Consider the following 23592-nt stretch of genomic DNA (forward strand, 5'->3'; position numbering starts at 1 on the left):
AATCTATTTTTTTTAAAAAAGCCAGAAGCTTGGAGGAATGCAGATTCGGGGAATCTCAGACAGTTATAATGATGCTTCAGACAATGTAATTCTCAGATTTTCTATCAATAGCAAAATAAGATCTTAAGGCAGTGTGCAACAGCCAGATCCTCCAAGAAACACAAGGGGCTCCTGAGGCAGGAAAACCATAATCATAGTAATACACATGTGCTCTGTGCTCAACTGCCAGGAATTAGACACCTCACAATAGCCTTTTATCCTCCCGACGGTTGCATCTGGGAAAAGATTCTTATTACCCTCTTGTACAGATGTCAAAACAGAGCTCTAAAGAGATTGAGTCACTTACCCAGCCAACACAGCTGGTAGGTAGGACTGAGTCCGCTCTGCTGCCCTTGTGACCACTGGCCCTCATCAAGACAGAACTGTGCATGGGTGGAAATCAGTAAAGTGGTCCAGGCCTGCAGGCCCCGTTCTGGTGCTCATCCCCTTGCTTCCTCGCCTGAAATTACAATGTTTCTGTGCCCCTAACACGGCATAGTCCCCTTTCCCGCAGATACAGGGAAACTGATGCAGTTAAGGGCATGAGGTGAGGGTCTGGCAAATGTAAACTTGGACCTGACTGTTTTTACGGTGAGTGGTAAGGGGCTACTGCCCCAGTGGCCTCAGCAGGTGCAAGCGCAGGAACAGTTTTACCTGTGGCTCGCGAATCCCTGGGCACTGCGCCTCCTGCAAGAGCCTCTGATCTCTGCCCTTTCTGCACCTGCGGTAAAACATTCACTAATCTGCTTGCTCTGCCTCGTACCTCCTGTCATGGGGGCGGTGACCTAGCCAACCCCCTTCCTGGAAGGGCTCTAGGAGGGGATGACCGCCCGAGGCTGCTGCAACCTTGGCACCCGCGGGAGCCGAAGGGAAGGAGGACACCGCCACCCGCAGCCTCCCGGAGCGCATTGCAGCCGGGACGCCGAACAACCCTGCAGCGCGGAGCGCGGACGGTGGCGGATGTGAGCCGGACCCGGGCCCGGGAGCAGGAAAGGAACCATGGCCCCAGGCTGCCCGCGCCTCTGGGTCCTGGTGGTCCTGGGCGCCAGCTGCGCAGGCTGGGGGAGCTGGGGAGCCGAAGCGGCGCGGCTAAGGCAGTTCTACGTGGCTGCTCAGGGCATCAGCTGGAACTACCGCCCTGAGCCCACCAATCTGAGGTGAGGCAGGTCTGGTGTCCCGGTGGGCTTCTCTAGGGAAAACTATTTCTTTTTAGGACGCTTTCCTTTTGCAATTTTTTGGTTTAAAAAAAAAAAAAAAAAAAAAAAAACTTATCGCTCATTTTTAAACAAAACTGCTATTTTTGTTTCTAATAATACAGTGTGTTAGATATTCCGTTTGACGCTGTTTGAAGAATTTGTTAATATAGTTTTGTTAGTGTGATTGATTGTTGGTTTAATATATTGGTTGATTCAAAAGCACCAGGCACTAGCCCTCTCATTAGCCCTTCCTGCAAAGTCCCATTCCAGAGTTTTAGTAGCCTAGTATTTTTATAGAACTTCCGTATGTATTATTTATTCTGTCCTCCACATAACTTCATCTTCTAAAATTAAAGATGTACACATCGTCCTTTGTTTAAGCAGATTGTTCAATACCAATTGCCAAATTGCCATAATTTTGTTGTAGTCTTACAAATGACTTTCAAACCATCATCAGTCCATAAACATGCAACATTTTTGTTCTTTTACCTTTTCTTCCACTTCATGTGACTCCTCATTTTTTTCACATTTTTAGTCCCTGGGATATAGTCTACCCTGGCTAGTTTGGAAGGGTCACTATGTAACTAAAAGGTGGCTTAAATAATAAAACTTTATTTTGAACTACGAATTATTTTTCTTAATTGAAAGGCTAAAAATAAGACTTCCCAGAAATTAAACAAATTATAGGACCTACTCACTATTTCCAGTTATATTTTTATATTTTTTATTAGTAAACCTCTCAGTGTGACTCAGTTTTTTTTTTAACTTAACATCGCAGTTTAAATGATTGTGAAAGACAAGTTCCTCTTTTATGATTACAAAACCAAAGCAATCTCCCAAGAAATAATGTAATATTTTAAGAGTCTGGTAGTGTATAACATTAAACCCCTTAAAGAATTGCTTTGTAACTGGGTTATTTTGGAGTGTATTATATACTGTCTTGGTCTTGTAACAATAAGAAATCTTTTTAAAAGTTTTTTAAATATTTTATTTATTTATTTGAGATAGAGAGAGGGAGAGAGCACACAAGCAGGGGGAGCAGCAGAAGGAGAGGGAGAAGCAGACTCCCCGCTGAGCAGGGAGCCGACGCGAGACTTGATCCCAGGACCCTGGGATCATGACCTGAGCTGAAGGCAGACACTTAACCGACTGAGCCACTCAGGTGCCCCAAGAAATCCTTTTTTAAAAAAATCATTTTAAATATTGTCTTTTCGAGTTGATGATCTAGATCACATCCACACCCTTAGGGAACTGCCAAAACCCCAAAGAAAATCATAGGCTTTCCAACTTTAATTTCTCTTGCTCATGGGCAGACATTAACATGCTTGCTATCTTTGCTGAGATACTCTGTGCTTATGCTTGCGAGTTTGTCCTTTCTTCTGTAGTTAACTCTGAAAAATAACAAGCAGGATACTGGAAGCAGAACCACATAGGGCAAAAGCCTGACTCACATGGTGGGGGAGTCTAAAGGGAACCATGTCTGCTGATCTGATACCCTCATCCTGTGGTTGAGTTTCCAGAATTCTGGTAAGAGTCATGCCTCTGGTGTCAATTATTGAGCCAAAATCATACAATGACAACCTAGACAAACTGTCAATATTTTTGAATCTCAAATCATGTCATTTTCCTCTGGTACTTTCTTGTGAAAAATCTAACCTGTATATCTAGCTGTTTAAGCTAAAAACTTATACTAAGTGTCTTGCACCTACAGCTGAATGATACTTACTGTAAGGAGATCAACATACAGCACTGCATTCTTTGCCAAAATATATTTTAGCACAAAGCAAAGACCTTTTCTCTTACTTCATCTAATATTAGCAGGAGAATGCCTTTTAGAGGTGGAATATATCTATTATTCTTGTCTGAAGTCTGAAGTAAATGTTTTGGAAACTTCCCTAAAGAAACTTGTTCAGTCATTTACAGGTATGTGGTAATAGATATTGAAAATAAAAACATATATTTTTTCCCCCTCTAGAGTTTGAGGGTCCCACTCTCCCTGCCTCCCTTTCTGGGAATTCTTTACCATGAATATAATGGTTTCACCTCTTTGAGTCTTGGTTCTTCCATTTATCCATTGTTTCTCCTCTGGACAAGTGACTTAGATTTTCCAAGACTTGCCTTTTTCATTTGGTTTGTTCGTTTTCAGTACGAATGCCCAGGGCTTTAACTCCATTAGTCATCTCCAACTTCTCAACCTGAAATAGGGTCCACCAAATCAATGGTTCTCTATAATGTTCCCCAGTAATTTAAATCTGTATATGATTCATCAGTTAAAAAAATACCCCATGTATTTATTCATAAAGAACTTGGTTATATTTTTAGTCATTTAAAATCTAAGCATAAAGTTTGGGTTCACACAATGATCTTGGGTTCTTTTTTAGAAAATGGATTCTGAGTAAGAGGATTAGTTAAGGCAGACTAAATGTGGGAAAGAACGGTTACCACAACAGAATATTCTTGAAGAGATCAATAATTATTTTATTTACCCCATGTATTATTCATATTTATAAAACCTTGCACTTCTGAAATACAATTAAAATACTACTATTCCTACTACATATCTGAGGACGTGAGAAATCCATTTGTTTTGTGATGTGAGATGTAGATATCATATATGACTTTCAAATTAATTTCTGTATTTGATTTCTAGTTCAAATCCTTCCTTTAAGAAAATTGTCTACAGAGAGTATGAACCATATTTTCAGAAAGAAAAACCACGATCCAAAACTTCAGGTAAGCCTGAAGTACACCATTTAGTTTTAAAGATAAATCTCTATGATAATTTGATATTCCTGGATATCTAAAATATCTATTTGGTGACATTTTTTAGAAATGTGTGCTTTTGTTGTTTTTAACCAGTATGGGTTTCATAATTTGTGGGGCCCAGTGAAAAATGAAAATGTGGGGCCTGGGATTCATATTTTTGAGAATTTCAAAACGGTGTCAGCAAAGCATTAAGCCAGAGGGCCCTTCTTGCCCATGAGAGGACATGCTCATGAAGCCAGCTATTTTTAACACCAATCAAAAAGCTCAACAAAACTTTTAAGAGTTTGAATTTTATTCATTCATCGAACAAATTACTGTTGAGCACCTGCTATGGGCTGGGTATTGAAGAAGGCACTATGGATGCCACAGTGGACAATGCAGAACCACATCCTGCCTTCCTGGAGCTTATGGTTTAGTTTATTGAGTGCAGATGAACCCTAGCAAATGATCTTTTGCTTCCATCCAGCTCCCTAGACTCATTCAAAGGAACCATATATGGCTGGTTCTTTTGCATCTGTTTTTCCCATCTCTTCTCCTGATTTATTTAGTGTGTGGTATACAACAGCTGTCATTTTCAAAGAAAAATCTTTTTCCTCATCTTTTTTTTTTAAGATTTTATTTGTTTATTTGAGGGAGTGGGGGATGGTGGGGAGGGTGAGGGAGAGGAGCAGAGGAAGAGGGAGAAGAAGACTCCCTGCTGAACTCAAAGCCACCTGAAGCCTGATATGGGGCTTGATGTGGGGCTTGATCCCAGGACTCTGAGATTATGACTGAGCTCAAGTCAGATGCTTAACAGACTGAGTCACCCAGGTTCCCCTTTCCTCATCTCTTCTTTAATCAAAGAAAGTAGGTTGAATGGGTTTTGGGGTTCTTAAATATGGTACCATATTTCACAGGAATGATAGAGGCCATTAAGAAAGAACTTCTTCCCTTGGGTCCCCTGGTCAATAATTCTCTCATCCTTTCATACTAACCAAGTGAAGACCAGTCAGCTTTCCCACACTCATCCTTCTAACTCTCTGTGCAAATTGTTTTGTCCTGCCTCCTCTGATCTCCTTTTATCTTCAGTCTTCCTTTGGCTAGAGCCTTCCCTTCAGTCAAAACTCAACAACAATAAAACAAAACACGACTGTGTTCAGGTCAAACCTTATCGAGAAGAAAATCTCCCCTTGACTCTGCTGTTTCCTTCAGTGCCGTTTTCTATATGAGTCGTCCACTCCATTCTCTGTTAACATTGTTTCCTCCCTAATCCTCTCTAATATAAGTCCACTAAAATGACTCTCAGAAAAGGGCACCCATGACTCCGAGATGCCAGAACCAATGGTTTCTTTCCAGTTCTTTTCCCACTTGACATTGCGAGGACATTTAGTGATCTCCCTCTTGAAACTCCCTTTACTGCTTTCCCCAGCACCACTTCCCTTGGTAATGGATGTGAAGGAGGAAAATGAGAGCAGGAGGAACTTATAGACAACTCTTTCCTGAAACTTGGCTCCACATGCGAGGAGAGACAGGGTAGTTCTGGAAGGGAATGAGGGGCTTAAGTATATTTTGGACTTTTACAAACAAGAATACAGTGACTTAAAATATCCAGTAGAAAAGGGGAGGGTAATAACATCTGAGGGAGAATAATGGCTGGAGCCAGACTCAGAAGAAATAGGAAGTGAGGCAATTCAAAGCTTGGGCTGAATTGGCTTGAGGTAGAAGAAGTACTACCTTCACAGAGGCCGGCAAGGCAACAGACCATAACGTTACTCCTAAAATTGAGTTTGTAGTTGTGCACAGGAAGTTGAAGGATCTCCTGTCCTCTGTCACAGAGTCTCTTCATTTTCATAGCTCTGGCTCCAAGCTTAGTATATACATCAGACACTTAAGAAATATTTAATTAAATTAAACTGTAGGTGGGTAAAGGGAAAATGAGCTGGGAAACATATTCACTGGGCCTGGAAAAAAAGAGGAATTGGACAGGTGTTTAGAGCCTTACCTTTGTGATTTTTGCCAAGTTAACTGAATTTAAATGTCTGGACCCTGTAGCCCACTATGCTGAGTACCATAAGTGTTAGAAAGGCCAGGGCCAGGCTGGAGACTATCTTCTGAGCAGGAAGGAGTCACTGGTAGTTTTTGGAGAGGAGAGTACTGTGATCAAAATCCTTTGAGATGGGGCACCTGGGTGGCTCCATCGATTAAGCGGCTGCCTTCGGTTCAGGTCATGATCCCCTGGGATCATCCTGCTGAGCAGGGAGCCTGCTTCTCCCTTTCCCTCTGCTACTTACCCTGCCTGTGCTCTCTCTCTATCAAATAAATTAATAAAATCTTTTTAAAAAAATCCTTTGAGATGATTAACTTTTGTAGAAATTTCCTGATTCAACCTCATTAATAAGAAGTAGACCTTGATCATTAATTTATGTTTAAGCCCTGTGCACTTAAAACATCATCTTTCTGTTGACCCCTGTGTATCTCATAACACATTTGTTTCATGTGAACTCTGAGGCATTTTAACACCATTTTTAAGCAGCTTCTTCCTGAATTCTCGAAGTTACTTAACTATAAATCCCTGGAAGGCAAAGGTGGTATTTTATTCATCTTTGTATCCCTGTAGTAGCTGATACAGTGAGGCAAATCTGGGGTAAAGCCTATGAAGCTCCGAGTGTGAACACTGCCATTGACTATATGACCTGCCCCATTCCCAGCCTGGTCCTAGGTCATTGGCACCTTTCCCCTATTTCCCGCTCTGCCCATCTGGCGGGTGTGATTCTAGCTGAACCCTGAACAAATGAGTCGTATGACACTTCTGCCTCATGAGCCCAGAAGTCACTGTAATTGTGGATGGGGCGAGGATGTAGGACTGGGGGTCTGAAGGTGTCCATCCAGCAAGGTTTGCAGACATGTGGACAGGTGGAGGTGCTGGGCTCATTTTCAGGAATCCTGCCTGGGGCTTTAAAATGGCTAGTGTTGACTCTGAATTTTTTCAAGGAAGGTTATGAAATGTTTGCTCCTGAAGGGGTTTTAAGCTAGCTGCAACAATGGGCTTCCCTGTTTTCTGTAATTTATTATTCACCTGAGTGCAGGGGATTGGATTAGCTGACTTCATGTTGTCCTTTCCAACTCCAAAACTGCATGAAATTGGGTACATGCTGTGCTACCTTCCTGGGGCCACAAGATAGGCGACTCCTTCCCCCACTTCAGTGGCTGGGTCCCAGGCTATCTGGCTGATGGAGGAGCTAACCAGAAGCTCAGGCAACATTAAGGCATGTGTTTGCCCACATGCAGGAAGGTATTTGGTTTGCATTTATGAAAACATCCCTTTGTTTTGCCTTAATTCCGAAGAAACAGAAAGGGAGGCAAATAAATACTCCAGACCATTCATTGCAGCAAGAGGTCTTATTAGGTTAAATAACTTAGAAGACTTATCCTGGGCACTGGGCATTTGTAGCCATGTGATGCCAACAAACAAATCACCCGAGCAAGGCAACCATGGCAACAAAATGCAGTGCACACTGTAACAACACAGTCGGCACTCTTGGGCTCCTGGGCATTCCCGGCAGGTGGGAGTAGCCAGCGGGGGCTTCCATCAGGAGCTAGGACTGAGGGCGGCAGCCAGAAGAGAGAGGTCAGCTAGTGCAGCCACATGTGGTCAGGAGTCAAAAATGGTGTAGACATTGGAACTATTTCAGGAAAGGGGGTGGTTCTGAACCTGCTCTGTGCAAGGTAGTAGAGAAAGCTTTGGTTCAAGAGTCCAGAGACCTGAGTTCTAACCCCAGCAGTGCCACCCAATGATTGACTGACCTTGAGCAAGCTATCCTCCCTGCCCCCACATCCCAGGCTTTGTAAGTATCTCTAAAATGAGGATGGAACAATGTGACCTCCACAGTCCTGTGTAAAGCTAACACACAAGCAAACAAAAAGCTTCAGGCACAAGATCAGCATAAACTCTAGTACTGGGAATTCAGTGAAAGCAATAAGAAAATTGCAGGTAGAAGGATAGAAGTAGGGGAAGAGGGCTTCTGACTCAGAGATCCTGTTTTCCCATTGCCAATAGGTAACAAATTGCTGCAAACGGTAGCTTAGAACAACACAAATTTATTATCTTATAGTTCTTGAGGTCAGAAGTCCAAAATAAGTTTCACTGGGTTAAAATCAAGGCATTGACAGAGCTCTCCTCCTCTGGGGGAGAATCGTCTCCTTGCCTTTTCCAGTTACTAGAAGCAGCCTGCATTTGTGAATTCATGGCCCTTTCCTCCCTCTTCAAATCCAGCAGGGTTGTGTCTTCCAATTCTGAATTCAGCTTCTCCTGCATCCCATTTATAAGGACCCTTGATTACATTGGGCCCTCCTGGATAATAATCTAGGAAACTCTCCCATTTCAAAATCCTTACCTTAGTCACACCTGCAGAGCCCCTTTGGCCATCCCAGGGAGCGTATTACAGGTCCCAGGAGTTAAGATGTGGACATCTCTGGGGGGCCATTATTCTGCCTACCATATCTACCAAATAAAACCCTCCCGCAGTATCCTCATTTCAGAGAATGGTACCCCTGTGCACCCAGGCCCCGACCCTGCCACCCAGCCAGAACGTCACCAGCCAGCCATGGCAAATTGGTCTCCCTCACCCTCCACCTGTATCCCATCCATCAAGTCCTGAGAGTTCGATCTCCTAATAGCTCGCTAGTTTGTTCTCATCACCTCCACAACTATCACCTTACACTAAGTCACCAACATCACTTCCCTGGAGCTTTCTATCTGTTCTCTCAGCATCCACTCTGAGTTCTCCCCAGCTCATCCTCCACCAAAGCACCCAGAGATTTAAAACCCAAAATCTGGTCCATGTCTCACCCCTGCTAAAAACTCTTTATTGGCTTCCAGGTACACTCAGAGGCAAAACTCTAAAAGATGTAGAAGGCTGTACATGACGGGGCCTCTGATCATGCCTTCAGCCTCACGTTCTGCCTCTCTCTTTTACCTTTTAAACTTTACCTTCACTGTGGCCATCTGTCAGTTCTCTGAATAGGCCAAGTTTTCTGGTGCCACAGGCCCTTTGTGCATGCTCATCCCACTCCCTGAAATGCCCCTGTCCATGCCTTTGCCTCTTTGCCTTTGGACTTCAATTAAAGCATTGCTTCCTCAAGGAAGTATTTCCCAACCCTGATCCCCTCCCTGCCTCCAAGATTAGATAAGATCCCTCTGTCAAATGCTTTCCAGAGTATCCCGTGCTTTTCTTTCATAATACTTTCCACAGTTTGTAATTTAATGTTTGTGTGATTATTTGTTAAAATCTGTCTCTCCTACTTTTTTTGTAAGCTCTGTGAAGGCATCTATTTTACTCACCATTACAATTCTGTAAGTGGAGGCCTTATAAACATGATCATCACCCCTGCAAACAAATACTGGTTGAATTCCATGACTGCTGTACCTTTCTTCTCAAGCTCCTGTGATCCCTGCTGGGTGGAAGCCAACCCCACAGAGTTTACAGATGGCTGGGAAGTGAGAGCAGTCAACTCTTGTCACTTGTCTGAAATAGGACTTCTGGTGACAGGTTCTCAAGCTTGAAAAGACATCAGAATCGCTCAGGAGCACATGTTAAAAGTGTGCTCCCAAACTCCACCTCCAGAAACTCGATTTTTGGGGACTGAGATAGGAATCTGCCTTTTAGTTAGACCCCATGAGATTCTCATGCAGAGAATCCAAGGACTACATTTTGGGAAATTCTCATTTATGATTCTTCCAAAGTCCGATTCAGATATCACCTCCTCCCCTAACTCCTCAGACAGAACTGGTCCTTCATCCTCTCTACTACTAGAGTACTTTGCCCACATCTCAGCGGTAGCTCCTACCATATGTTTATCCCCAAACTAGCTTGAGAACTCTTTGAGCACAGGGACGGTGTCTTATTTACCCATGTGGCCCCAGGACTCAGCACGCCTGTCATGTAGTACATGAAACCTCACTCTTGATATCTGCACCTATAACCTGTCATCCCACATTGAAGGAAGTGATAACATTGTTTACCCAGTTGCGCAGGTAAAAAACCTCAGGGTCATTCTTGACTTCCCTCGCTCACATTGCCACCTCCGACCCATCAGCAAATCCAGCTGGCTCTACCTTCAAATGTCCGGAATCCAACCTCTTCTCACCACTTCCCTGCCACGCATGCCGGCTGGTCTGTACCATCTGCTCTCATTTCCACTCCCGTCACTGCACAGACTGTTCTCTACACAGCAGCAAGGATGTACCTTTTTTTTTTTTTCAGAATGCACTTTTAAAACCATGCCTGTCTGCTGCACAAAGCCCCAGTGATTTCCCATTTCATTCAGAAGATAATCCAAAATCCTTACTGAGACCGTAAAGCCTCACATGATCCGCCCCCTCCGTCATCTCCTCTTGCTCTGCCTGCACTGTTTTTCTTACTGTTCTTTGGACACATCAAGCTCACTCCTGCCTCAGGGACTCTGTACGTGCCTTAGGACCAGAGTACCCTGTGATTTTCTCCCTCGCTTCATTGGGGTCTCTCAGATCTCCCACCACAGGGAGATCTAACGGAGCCAGTCACCTTCCCTCAAATCAACCTGCATAACCGAAAATGAACACCTTTCTTTTCTTGACCAAAGACAAAAATGATAGCGGTCAGAATGGGGTAGACATGGTCAAAACTATTCCTTCTCTCTCTTGACTTGCCTGGGGCCCAAGACAAGCATTTCTACCTTCCTGTTCTGACCTGACTGCATGCCATGTAGAGACAATGTGCTGGCAAAACCTTCTAGATTGAAGACAAGCAAGCCAGCCTCAGGACCAGGAGGAATGACAGCCATCACTCATGGGGTTCTCTGCATGTCTCCATGCTTAGCAGCTCTGTCTTTGGTAGTCCTGAACATAGATATATTATAAATCCTTGTTTCCATAGGACTTCTTGGGCCTACTTTATATGCTGAAGTTGGAGACATGGTGAAAGTTCACTTTAAGAATAAGGCAGACAAGCCTGTAAGCATCCATCCTCAAGGAATTAAATACAGTAAATCCTCAGAAGGTAAGAGTAATTTAATATCCCCAGTATCAGACATTTAAAACCATATTTTTAATCACATGTTAGAGAAATCTCCTTTCCTTCAACTGGTAATTATGAAAGTTTTTGCCTTTGTAAGTTTCAGAGAGAAAAATGAACAAATTCTGGAGTCATCTAGACCTCAGGTTTTCACTAGGTTCTTGCTCTTTAACAGTTGGATGGGCAAATTACCTAATCTTTCTGAATTCCAATTTATTCATCTGTAAAATGAGAACAGTAATACATACACATTGCAAAGTGGTTTAAAGCAAGGGGTCCACAAACTTCTCTGTGAGAAGCCAGATAGTAAGTATGATTGGCTTTGGGATCTCTGTTGTAACTAGTCAACTCTACCTTTTAGTACAAACACCATCACAGACAATGTGTAAGTGAATGAGTATGGCTGTGTCCCAGTAAAACTTTATTTACAAAAACAGACAGCTGGCTGTATGTGGCCCATGAACCGTAGTTTGAAATAGTGACGTAAGACTAACCTGACACATAAAGCTCACTTAATAAGTGGTATTTTGTGGTGGTGGTAGTAGAAGTGTTATTAAAATTTTGGACGAAGTGAAATGGTTAAGAACATAAGCTTTGAAGGCAGACTTAGGTTCAAATTCCAGCTGCATCACCTCTGGTTCTATGAACTTAACATCTCTGAGCTTCAGTCTTTCATCTATAAAACGTGAAGTTATACCCACCCTGTAAGATTGCTTTGAGGATTAAAATGAGACCGTTTAGGTAGTGTATAAAATATGATTCCTAGAACATGGTAAGCCCTCAATAAATCACAACGATGATGATGACAACAATGGCAAAGTTCACGAAGATGAAGGTGACAAAAGTGACCACATCAGCCACGTGGGAGTAAGTACCTGTTGTTGACCTTGTTCTGATTATTTCCATTATGCTGATGTTCAGACCACAACAAGAATAGTGGAGTTCTCTCAGGAGCTGATATAAGGAGATTGTATCCATATTGTAATAGATATTAGTATAATAACAGTTTTAAATAACTTCAGACCTTTCATGACTCACAGATCTTCTTTTTCCCATATGTTACAGCCATCATACCTTTGAAGGGGGCAATTGTGGTTTACAGTTCAGGTTCTGGAAGTAGACTGCTTGGTGCAAATCCTGGCTTACACTTATTAGCTGTGTGACTTTTGAAAAGTTACCTAACCTCTCTGTGCCTCATCTCTCTCATCTGTAAAATGAGAATAAGAATCATATCTACCTCATATGAGTTTGTTGTCATGAAATCTTTGGATAATGCCTAGCATATAATAAACTCTTGATAGCTATTAGACATCATGGTGAAGTTGATTCTTCAATCAAAATGTGTTCCAGTTATGTTTAAAATTTTTAAGTGTATTCAGATAATTTCATATTTACCTGATAATTTATGGATTACAAAGTGACTTTTACATTTATTATTTTTTGTGTAAATTAGTAGTCAAACTCATTCCAACTAAGGTATATATGACTGATAATAAGTTAATGAACTACCTTTCCAGGAATATTTGCATTAGCACTTAATCTTTGGCTTGAGGAAAAACAATGAAGCATTAACTGAAATTTCAGGCATCTTAAAGGGCCAATTTGGCAAGACTCTGAGTAGCATGCGTAGGAGTCTCTCCTATGTCCCTAAAATCATACAGTGGCATAGCAAACAACCATTTAACCTACTTCCAAGGCTTCTGGGCAACTGCATCAAGAATTCAGCAATGTAATGCCAGAGGGAAGAAACCCCAAAATGTCACGTCCAGGTTCCATTTCAAATGTGGGAGGAGGTAAGTTTCGTGGACTTTGTATTCCAGCTGGGCTGTTTGCATGGGGAATGAACCTTGCAACATTACCTCCCTTCCTTTACTCTTTATTTGTTCCTGCACTCCCCCACAGCCAGTCATCGATGAGAAACTGTTTAAGATGCTCCCGCCGCTTCCACTAGTCACCTAAATCTGAGAACGGTAGATACAGATTGGTGGGAAGTGAAATTTTATTTTGGAAATGAGATGCAAACCCTATCTATTTAAGATAGAGTGCCCCATGGTAAAAGAGAAGTCTTCTGTTCATTTTAGTGTGCTCTCTGTGTTAAAATAAGGCATCTTCTTCTTGCCTGACACTCACCCTGGCCCACAGCCATCCTCTATGGTTTGAACTATTTGGGGCAGTGTGGAAATCAATTAACCACATACTGAGGCCAGCTACATGAGAATCCAGATTCCTTTTTTGCAGAGGTAGGTGTTTGAGAGATGGATGGTGGGAGATTGAGAAAATATACTAGGCCTAAAGCAGGACTCAATCCTTGCCCCTATGGCTGCTTGATCTAACCAGTCAATGATCCAACCTTGACAGCAATCCTACTTCTCTGGGAATTAATCCTTGAGCCCCACCAGGGATGTGGAGACCTACTCTCATCAGCTAGAAGGAAAAGATAGCCATGGAAAGAATGCTGGCTTTAGAGCCAGAATGAGCTGGCTTTAAATTTGGGCAATTTGGGGCAATTTTCTTTACCACTAACCTTTAGTTTTACATCTGTGATATGGACATAGCAATTCCTGCCATCGAAGGCTATTACAGGGATGAGTCATAATATATGTAAAGTTCTTGGCACAGAGTTGGTACACAACAATATTAGTTGCTGTTGGTGTGGTTATTTCATGGCTCTTCATGGTGCAGGCGTTGAAATTTGTTTTCAGTAGCTTAGATTGAAGGAAGTCCTTGGCCTTGAATAGTGCTCATCATTTTATTTGTACTCGAATGAAATAAAACTCTCTCATAGAATTTAGATGTCGAAATGAAATAAAATTGCACAGAAAACCTCAGTTATCCAGAGCACAGAGGAATGAGTCATTTTGAATCATTACATTTTCCAGATAGTTTGGGGTTTACTTCTTTAAGTGTCTGAGATATATTTTAATCACTCCGGATATATGTTATATTTCCCCCAGACTCTTTAAAACGGAGGATGAGAAGTAAAACTCTAACTCTAAAACTCTCTTCCTAAGCCATTACTTCTAATCTGTGAGATTGTACAAATGTTAGAATTATATGCAGTCTAAGTAAATGACTTGAAACGAAGGTCTATATTATTGTCTATGGTATTGTCTATGGGTAAAGCCCTGAGCTTTCATTCGTGTTTTTTTGTTTTTTTTAAATATCTATTTTGCTTGCCCAGAAGTCTTGTTGCTTTTTTAAATTCTTGACTATGCTTTAGTTAGTTGATGGTTGGAAATCTGAGTTCTGGCCAGGATAGATGCTACTGAGTGTAGAAGTCTCATGCTGGCCTTTCATCCATAAATTGGCAGCACCCGGCATAAATGCCAAGTTGTAGCTTGGTGTTGCCAAACCACTCCCACCTGCACCCCTCCGCAGGCATGCCTGGGAGAAACCTCACTAGTGCACAGGGCGAGGATGAGTAACCCATTTGACAGGTTGGACAAATCACGATTTGTAAAAATACAAGAACATTTCCTTTAGGCATGTATTTGATAGGAATACATTTTTAAACCAGGAAATAAAATATCTGCAGCTGTACCTAATCACTTAAACACTTTCTATCACTAAGTGTTTCAATTTGAGACTAAAATTTCAGAAACTGTAGCTTGCTTGCACTGAACTGTTTGTAATGATGCACCTTTGAGCAAATTTTGTTCTTCAGTAAGTTTTCTGTGGCTGTTTTGGTCAATTAACTTTTGAGAACTTCTAAAGGCAATGGAAAGAATGTCACTTTCCACTATAGGAATTTCCTATGATGTTTTGACAGCTGGAACAATGGAAGCATCATGTCCAGGAACATCATTTTCTAACTTCATGAGGCCAAGAATCAGGAAGCATTGAATAAGGGCCATCATGCTTGATTCAAGATAGCTCTAGTCAACAACTTGCCATGCCAGGTCCAGTCAATAGACAAGGTTTAACCTGCGAGGGCAACTCTCCTTATCAGACCTGTTTGTTCTTTGCTTCCAAAGCTATTTTGTAACTTTCCAGAGACAATTCTTCCTGTTTATTAGCAGAGACTCTTCCTTATAAACTCTTTCTTTCTTTTTGATTTAGACTGAAATAATATTATTACTCTCAGGAAATTGTTCAAGCTTTTAACATTTCTCAACTCCTTATTATTCAGATTATAATATTCAGATCCTTTTCATCATCAGAGTGAAAGTTCAGCCTATGGTCGATATTGATTATCCATGTCAAACTATCTTTGAGGGGAAGAAAAGATACAATGGAATCCCATGTTAAGATTTTCACTAGCACAACAGTCACAACTCAGATGCCTATAGCAGTCAGGAGGCTAATTAAATGAAAAAATATGTCCTTTAGGGACTGGGGGCCACAGAGTCACTGTCCTAACTAAAGGAGGTAGCCAGGATTCAGGATAGGCAAATTCTATGCAGGAATTTTATCCAGTGTCACAAGAACAACATTTTAGTTGTTGTTGTTGTTGTTGTTGAAGACAGCAACTCAGATTCTTAGATAGTATCTCCATAATGTTAATGTTGGGATTTAATTTGTTGTAATACCATGCAATCTTAAACATCTGTGAGCTAAGACTTGATAACCTTGATTTTAGCCCACAGGGTCTTAAATCTTAGGAATTCAATACACTCTCAGTGAGCACCTTCTCCATGCTAGGCACTGTGCAAAGTACCAGAGATATTAACACAGATATAATCCAGCACCTGCCTTTGAGTTGTTCACATTCTGGTGACAGTAATGTGCATGATACAAATAGTTATTATCTAGTTGGAGAAAATGAAATAAATCATACAGTGCCATACCTATTTAATTATAAATTATGATGGGTGCTGTAAAAGAAAAATACGTAGCACAATTAGAGATCAGGAAAGGAGTAAGCTTACATTTAAGGTGACATCTAAAGGATGAACACACATTTATCCAAAGGAAGACAAAGAGGTGGAACACTCTAAGCAGAGGAAGTGGTATCTGTAAAGACCCTGAGGTAAGATGGAATTTGGCTTGTTTGGGGAACTCAAAGTTGGCCCAAGAGAGGGATACATAGTAAACAAGGGGAAAAGTCACACACAATGAGAGTGTAGAGAGAAGTAGGGTGGTCCATATTAAGAATTTTGTGAAAGAAGAAGCTATTTTTAGGATTTTAAGCAGGAATATGACAAAGTAAGATGTGGAGTTTCAAGGGATTATTCTGTATACAAGTTGGGAAATGGATTGGGAGGGTACTCTTGTACCAGAATCCCAGTGACCAGTTAATAGGCTAATTCTGGAGTCTAGTTTTATCCTAGGGTGATGGTATTAGAGACACGAGAAGAGTGCAAACTTGGGATATATATTTTGGGGGTAGTTGGTCGCTGTTGGGAGTACAAAATGTGCACAGCTTAGAGGGTATGGAGGGAGATGACACTGGATAGGTAGACTGGAAAAACTCATGAATGACTTCAGCCGCCATGATAACAAACTTGGACTTTATCCTAGGCTCTTGAAAGTTTTGCAGAATGAGTTAACACAGTTGGATTTGTGTTGAGCAAATAGTAACCTGATTCACTCTCCTGTCAAGACTTTATGGTCCCGCTGTAACTAGTCTTTTCCATATACCATCACTGTAATCACCATCAATAAATTGTCAGCTTCTAAGAGCATTAAAATCCATCTTCGTTTCCTATCTGTAAGGCTGATATCATGACTATCATATTATTTCAAGTTTGGTTGTATTCTTTCCCATACATATAAAGATGATGCTCTGTCCTATGGAGATATGTCAGTAAATCTAGATATGTCTACCAACTCTTCTATCTCATGGCTTCCATGCTCAGAACCTCATGTGGTATAGTAATGCATGTTGCTGCCATGCCTGAATGCCTCATTGATGATGGATGCATGTGCCTTATTTCACACTCCTATCTGGAGAGCCCAAACATATGTTGATGCTGTGCAAGCTCACATGAGTGTGAGTGGAATTGATTTTCCTGATGATGTGCAATTAGACAACAGTAGCTAACATTGTTGCAATATAAAATATTCTACATAGAAATTTAGCATCTCAGACTTTGACATCTGGAAATGAGGGATCAGATTTACCCTTTTGCTTAACAACTAGACAGACAGACAGACAAAATACATGAAACAGCAGTTGTCAGACACTGAACAACAGACAATACAAGAGAATGCTCCATGGGAGAAGAATAACAAGTGAGGTGGGTCCTATGTGTACCCAAGCTCACTGCATAGAGAGAGTTTCAAGGGCATAGCATAATGAGGGTGAACCCAAGCAGAGCTCAATAGTCCTTTGAGTTAAGAAAACAGAGGTTAGACTTTTGGTAGGCCAAAGTGTCTGGATTTGCAGGACAGAATCCTGAAGAGGATGGTACAGACACAGAGAATGAGTTCTTGAGAATCTATGCAGAGGTCTTGTCAAAGTCTTTAACTAAGTGCTGATCTGCACATGCATGTGAGGAAAATATTAAAAGTAAGGAAAATACCACCAGAAAGTAACAGGCAGAATAGTCCTGGACCACACACATAAAAATAGTTTATGTTCCCATCATCAAACATGGAAAGACCTCCTAACAAATGGGCACTGAGTAGAGATAGAATCAACAGAAGGCACAGGAGTTGGATAAAAATAGTCTAGACTGCAGACTACTCAGAAGGTGACAAAGCCTTAAAAACAAGACTTGAAAGTATCAAATCAATTCCATGTCTCTTAGCTGTTTGCCAACATAAAATACTATTTACAAGAATGGAACAAAATCCAGCAAGCAACATGTAAAATTCACAATGCTAATAAAAATTAATAAGCATTAAAATAAGCAGGAAAAGTACTACCCATAAGCAAGAAAAAACTTAATCAATAGAAACAGATCCAGAAATAAAAGAAATAATAGAACTGGCAGGCAAAGTCATTAAGACAGCTATTATAAATATTCTTCATATGCTCCAGAGCATGATGAGGAGAGAAATAGAAGACATAAAAACACATAAATGGAAACTTCACAGATGAATATAATAGCTGAAGTGGGAAGTACACCACCAGATGAGATTAACAGCCTTGTAAAAGAAAATATTAGAGAATATTATATATAGCAATAGAAACTATCCAAATGAATCATGAAGATAAAAAAGACTGAACAAAATTAACAAAGCATCAGTAATCTATAGGACAATATCAAGTGATGTCACATATGTGTAATTAGAATCCTAGAATGGGGAGGAACAGAAGAAATATTTGAAGAAATCAAGGCTGAAAAATTTCCAAATGTGATGACAGCTATAAACCAACAAAGGCTTGACAAAACCAAGAAGAAGAAAAATGAAGAAAACCATACCAAGGCACATCATAATCAAGTTACTAAAGACCTGTGATGAAGAGAAAATGTTAAAAGTAGTCAGAACAACAACAACAACAAGACACAGAAACAAAAATAAGAATGACAGCAGACGTCAGTAGAAACAATGCAAGCCAGAAGACAGTTAGGGATATCTTTAAAGTACTGGTGTGGAGTGGGGGAGGGCAGTTTGTCCACTTAGTATTCTATACCAAGCAAAAATATCTATTTAAAATGAAGAAAAAATAAAGGCTGTCTTAAGCATAGAAATAAGAAATAATTTCTCACTAGCAGACCAGAAAAACATGTTAAAGGAAGTCTTTTAGTCAGAAAAAAAAGTGATATTAAAAGGATATTTGGATCCACAATAATGAATAAAAAGCTTCAGAAATGGGTAATATAGAGAAAATTTTTCCTCATTTTTAATCTGTTGAAAAAATAATCATCTAAACTTTAAATTTATTTAATACAATTAAATACGATTTATTACAGGGTATAGTATATATGCAGAAGTAAACTATGCATACTAAACGATAGCACAAAGGCTAGGAGGGAGGAAATGGGAATTTACTATTGCAAGTGTCTTATAAGCAAAATGGTATAAGATTATTTGAAGGTAGACTCTTAAAGTCTTATCTTGTAAACTGAAGAGCACCAGTAATAAAACAAAGCAAGGTTAATAAAATAATAGGGGAGATAAAAAGAAATATTCAATTAATCTAAAAGAAAGCAAGAAAAAGAAAAAGGAATAAAGACCAGATGGATAAATAGAAAATAAGAGCAAGATGGCAGATTTAAACTCAACCATATCAATAATTATATTATAAGCAAATGGGAAGAACACTACAACTAAGAGACAGATTCTAAGACTGGATAAAAAGAAATACCTTACTATATGCTGAATTTGAGAAATCCACCTTAAAGACAAAGACAAGAAAAAGTAAAAGATGGAAAAAGATATACCATACTAACTAACACTAACAAACACAAGAGGGTATATAATGTATTATTCCACTTATATGATCTTAGAGGCAAGAAGAATATAGTGACAGAAAGCACATCAGTAGCTGCTGGGCCCAGCAGGTAGGGGAATATACTGACTGGAAATGGCACAAGGCAATTTCTCAGTGATAAAACTGTTCTGTACCTTCATTGTGATGGTAGCTATACAACTGTACACATCTGTCAAAATTCAGCAAACATTATACTTAAAATTGGTGGATTTTATTGTATGCAATTTCAGTAAAGATGATTAAAGGAAGAGAGGGAAGGAGGCAGAAAAAGAGAGAGGAAGGAAAGGAGGAAGGGAGGAATAAAGAGAAGAAAAGGAACAGGAAAAGAGAATGGGCGGAAAGAAATTAATCATTTGTTTTCAAAAAGCACAATCACTTCAGTAAGAATAGTTTGCATGAACCCTTCACCCCATTGTGTAAAACATTTGATCCCTGTTTTCTGATCCTGATTGCCTGCCTGTGTCTCCACTCTGATGGTCTCCCTTTCGATGTCAAATTTATCAAGCTGTTGTACCAAACAAAGGTAAATGCATCCCAAGAGAAATTCCTGCACCAGCTGATGATAGTGAAACTCACCTAATTAAATGAGGCATGGCTCACACATTTGGCTGTCCATAACACTGACTTCCCCTTCCTGACCTCACTTGCTCCATCTCTAACCACATCTTCTTTTTATTGTTGAAATTCCACCCAAGACTCTGCACTTCTTTTAATCAACAGCATCTCAGTTCCCTCTCTTCAGTAAGAAAGACCAACTTGTACATCCTCCTCTCTCACCAGTCAGGCCCAGAGTATATATGGAGGTGTTAATGGTGGGTCTTCGGATACACAAAAGGCAGGAGTAAGACATCTAAACTTCAGATAGTAGACACATTTCATAATCACAACAGCAACTAGATGGCATAGAGGAGCTGGATTCCAAGGCTCTTGGGACAGTTGGGATGTTCATAAGGTGGAGGTATGATAAAGCAATAAAATAGGGCTGAGGGTGGCAGAGGTGGGGAAGAAGATGTGAAATACAGAAGAAAAACAAAACAACATAGAAACAGCTCTCAGTGTACTCACATCCCATGCTAACAGGCGGTTAAATGGAAGATATCTTGTCAAGCACTATAGAGAAAATAGAAACAAAACCCATCTCATATCCTGAGATGATTTACTGATCAAAGGTGATTCAGCTCTCTGATTATATTTAAATAACAATCCTTTAGGTAGCCTGGAAAATTAACTTTCTAAACCTTAACAAATATACTAGTAGCTCTCTTATTCAATTCAGATCACCATAGACCAAAGCCCTTATAATTGCATAGACACAGAAGTGGGTATATGGGAATCTTTCCAGATAATGAAGGTTCACTATAGAAAGGCGTATATAGCTCTATAGAGATCTTATGTTCCCCCAGATTTGAGGATGATGAAAAAGTTGTCCTCAGTGACTGTCCCAATGTTTTCATGACTCTTCTTCTCCAGGTGCTTCTTACTCTGACCATACATTCCCTGTAGAGAAGATGGATGATGCCATAGCTCCAGGCCAGGAATATACCTATGAGTGGAAGATCAGTGAGGACAGCGGGCCCACACACAATGACCCTCCATGCCTTACACACATCTATTATTCCTATGAAAATTTGATACAGGACTTCAACTCTGGGCTAATTGGACCTCTGCTTATTTGTAAGAAAGGTAAAAAAAAAAAAGAGCAACAACTAAGATTGAAATAGTAAGATGTACTATAATGGAATGAGGCTTGGGAGAATCTTGGAACCTTTTTGTAAATCAAACAAAGGGAGAAGCAGAGAAACCAGATCTTTGCTTGACACTGGTATTGGAGGGTTAGAATCTTCCGGTTTCTTTGAATCCTTCCTTTGTCTCAGTCCTGGGAGACTCTCCCAAGTAAATCCCTGTCTGAGAGTATGTTCTGATACCAGGCCCATATGATGTATAACATTTACCTCAAGGCCAAGTCTTTTTGAAAGTATACAACAGCCTATACATTGCTGAGAGTACTTGGAAAGAACTTTGACTAACATAATTGAGGTTTAGGTTGGTAATATGGTATACAAACATTCAAAACTCCAGCTTCCTTTCTTATAAACAAGCTGGACACTTCGGGTGGCAGATTTTAAACATTCAATTGATTTTATAAAAAAATGTCATTGGCTGGGCCTAGGAGCAAGCATGAATTTTCATTTTACCCCCAAATAATTCAACCCATCTTTCATTAAAACAATAAGCAACCACAAGAAACTACGTTGTGGGAAATAATATGATAGATTCACCCTCTGTCTATACATACACACATACATTCATAACTCACTTATTCACTACACAAATACACATTTTCATTGCCTGATATAAAAGATACTGTGATGGCACTGAAAAAAATTCAAATTTATAAAAAGCTCTTATTTCATTTTACTTTCATTTACTGTCAGCTGCCTTTCTCAGCTGTGAGAATGGATTAATCTTGACCTCAACAAATTCTCAAATGCCTCATTACATGTACAAGCAAGATGGCTGTATGAAACTTGGAGTGTACTTTGCTAACTGAGCTAAAGTACATCTTTATTGGCCTGTTGACACTAGAGGAAATGAGTACTTTCACTAAAGCCTTGACAGTCACCAGATGTTTTTTCTTTGTGCCTGATCAAGTTTACCTTTAAATCCCCATTCCTCAAGGCTATGAGGTGACAGAGAAAATACTTACTGTGGCACCAGGATTTTAATAAGCCCCCAGTCATTATTACTGGATAAAGATGCTATTTTTTTTAAGATTTTAATTATTTATTTGACAGAGAGAGACACAGCAAGAGAGGGAACACAAGCAGGGTGAGTGAGAGAGGGAGAAGCAGGCTTCCCGCAGAGCAGGGAGCCCGACAGGGGGCTTGATCCCAGGAGCCTAGGATCATGCCCTGAGCGGAAGGCAGACGCTTAACGACTGATCCACCCAGGCACCCCAAAGATGTTATTTTTTAAAGATTTATTTATTGGGGGCGCCTGGGTGGCTCAGTCAGTTAAGCATCTGCCTCTGGCTCAGGGCGTGATCCCAGGGTCCTGGAATCGAGCCCCACATCAGACTCCCTGCTCAGCGGGGAGCCTGCTTCTCCCTCTCCCACGCCCCCTGCCTGTGTTCTCTCTCTGTGTCTGTCAAATAAATAAATAAAATCTTTAAAATAAATAAATAAATAAAGATTTATAAATAAATAAATAAAGATTTATTTATTTATTTCAGAGAATGAGAGTGTGCAAGTTGGGGGAGGGGCAGAGGGAGAGAGAGAATCGCAAGCAGACTCCATGCTGAGTGTGGAGCCCGATGCCGGGCTCGGTTGCAGGACCCGAGATCAGGACCTGAGCCGAAGTCAAGAGTCAGCTGCCCAACTGACTGAGTCACCCAGGGGCCCCAAGATGCTATTTTTTAAAATAAGAATTTTTTAACGTTATCATTATGATTGACTGCTTGCCTTAATTTTTTTTTTTTTTTTTTTTGCTATCTAGGAATACCTAGTGGGAGTCTTCTGTCTGGGATGCTATTAAAAAGTATGTCTTTTCTTTCATAGGCACCCTTACTGAGGATGGGATGCAGAAGATGTTTGACAAACAACATGTGCTGATGTTTGCTGTGTTTGATGAAAGCAAGAGCAGGAGCCAGTCATCATCTTTAATGTACACAGTCAATGGCTATGTGAACGGGACGATGCCAGGTGATGCATGGGCTGCATGCTATCCAACCACAGCAGAATCACCAGTGCCTTTGGTCCCATTGCTTTCCTCAAAGCCATATGGAAGTTGACCAAATTCATACTCACTATTTTTCAACTCCTAATCAAAAAGATAATGTAATCCACCTCAGTGGTTGTCAAGATTCCATCATCTGTTTTTTGGTTGTTTTTTTTAATGTTAATACTATTTTATTTAAACTGATATATCCAAAATGTTATCATTTTAACATGGGATCAATATAAGCAATTATTAGTGAGATAGTTTACATTCTTTCTCTTTATAGTAAATCTCTGAAATTCAGCATACCTTTTACCCTCATAGCACAACTCATTCCATGTTCAATAAGTGACAACCATCTTGGACATGCAGCTCTAGACTTTGAACTAACGGTGTCATAAAGGGTTAAAACCGCCCCCCACGGGGGTGACTTAGGTATTTCAAGGGTCAAATACATAGATGGTACATGTGCACAAATGCTGCCATACTTGGACTCTTGATTCATGAGAAGCCTTGAGAA

General features: G+C 40.5%; 1 protein-coding gene across 1 annotated transcript in view; it reads left to right on the top strand.

The window, feature by feature from the left end:
* Nucleotides 1-1038: 1038 nt before the first annotated feature.
* The window catches only part of F5 (coagulation factor V), a 66355-nt gene continuing 43801 nt past the window's right edge, over nt 1039-23592 (top strand). Inside the window, exons 1-6 of the mRNA XM_044916408.1 lie at nt 1039-1196; nt 3478-3489; nt 3886-3968; nt 10895-11017; nt 20826-21038; nt 22913-23056. Of these exons, the coding sequence (XP_044772343.1) occupies nt 1039-1196; nt 3478-3489; nt 3886-3968; nt 10895-11017; nt 20826-21038; nt 22913-23056 (733 nt within the window). The remainder of the gene's footprint in view (nt 1197-3477; nt 3490-3885; nt 3969-10894; nt 11018-20825; nt 21039-22912; nt 23057-23592) is intronic.

The sequence above is a fragment of the Neomonachus schauinslandi genome, chromosome 6, assembly GCF_002201575.2.
Source record: "Neomonachus schauinslandi chromosome 6, ASM220157v2, whole genome shotgun sequence".
NCBI lineage: Eukaryota > Metazoa > Chordata > Mammalia > Carnivora > Phocidae > Neomonachus > Neomonachus schauinslandi.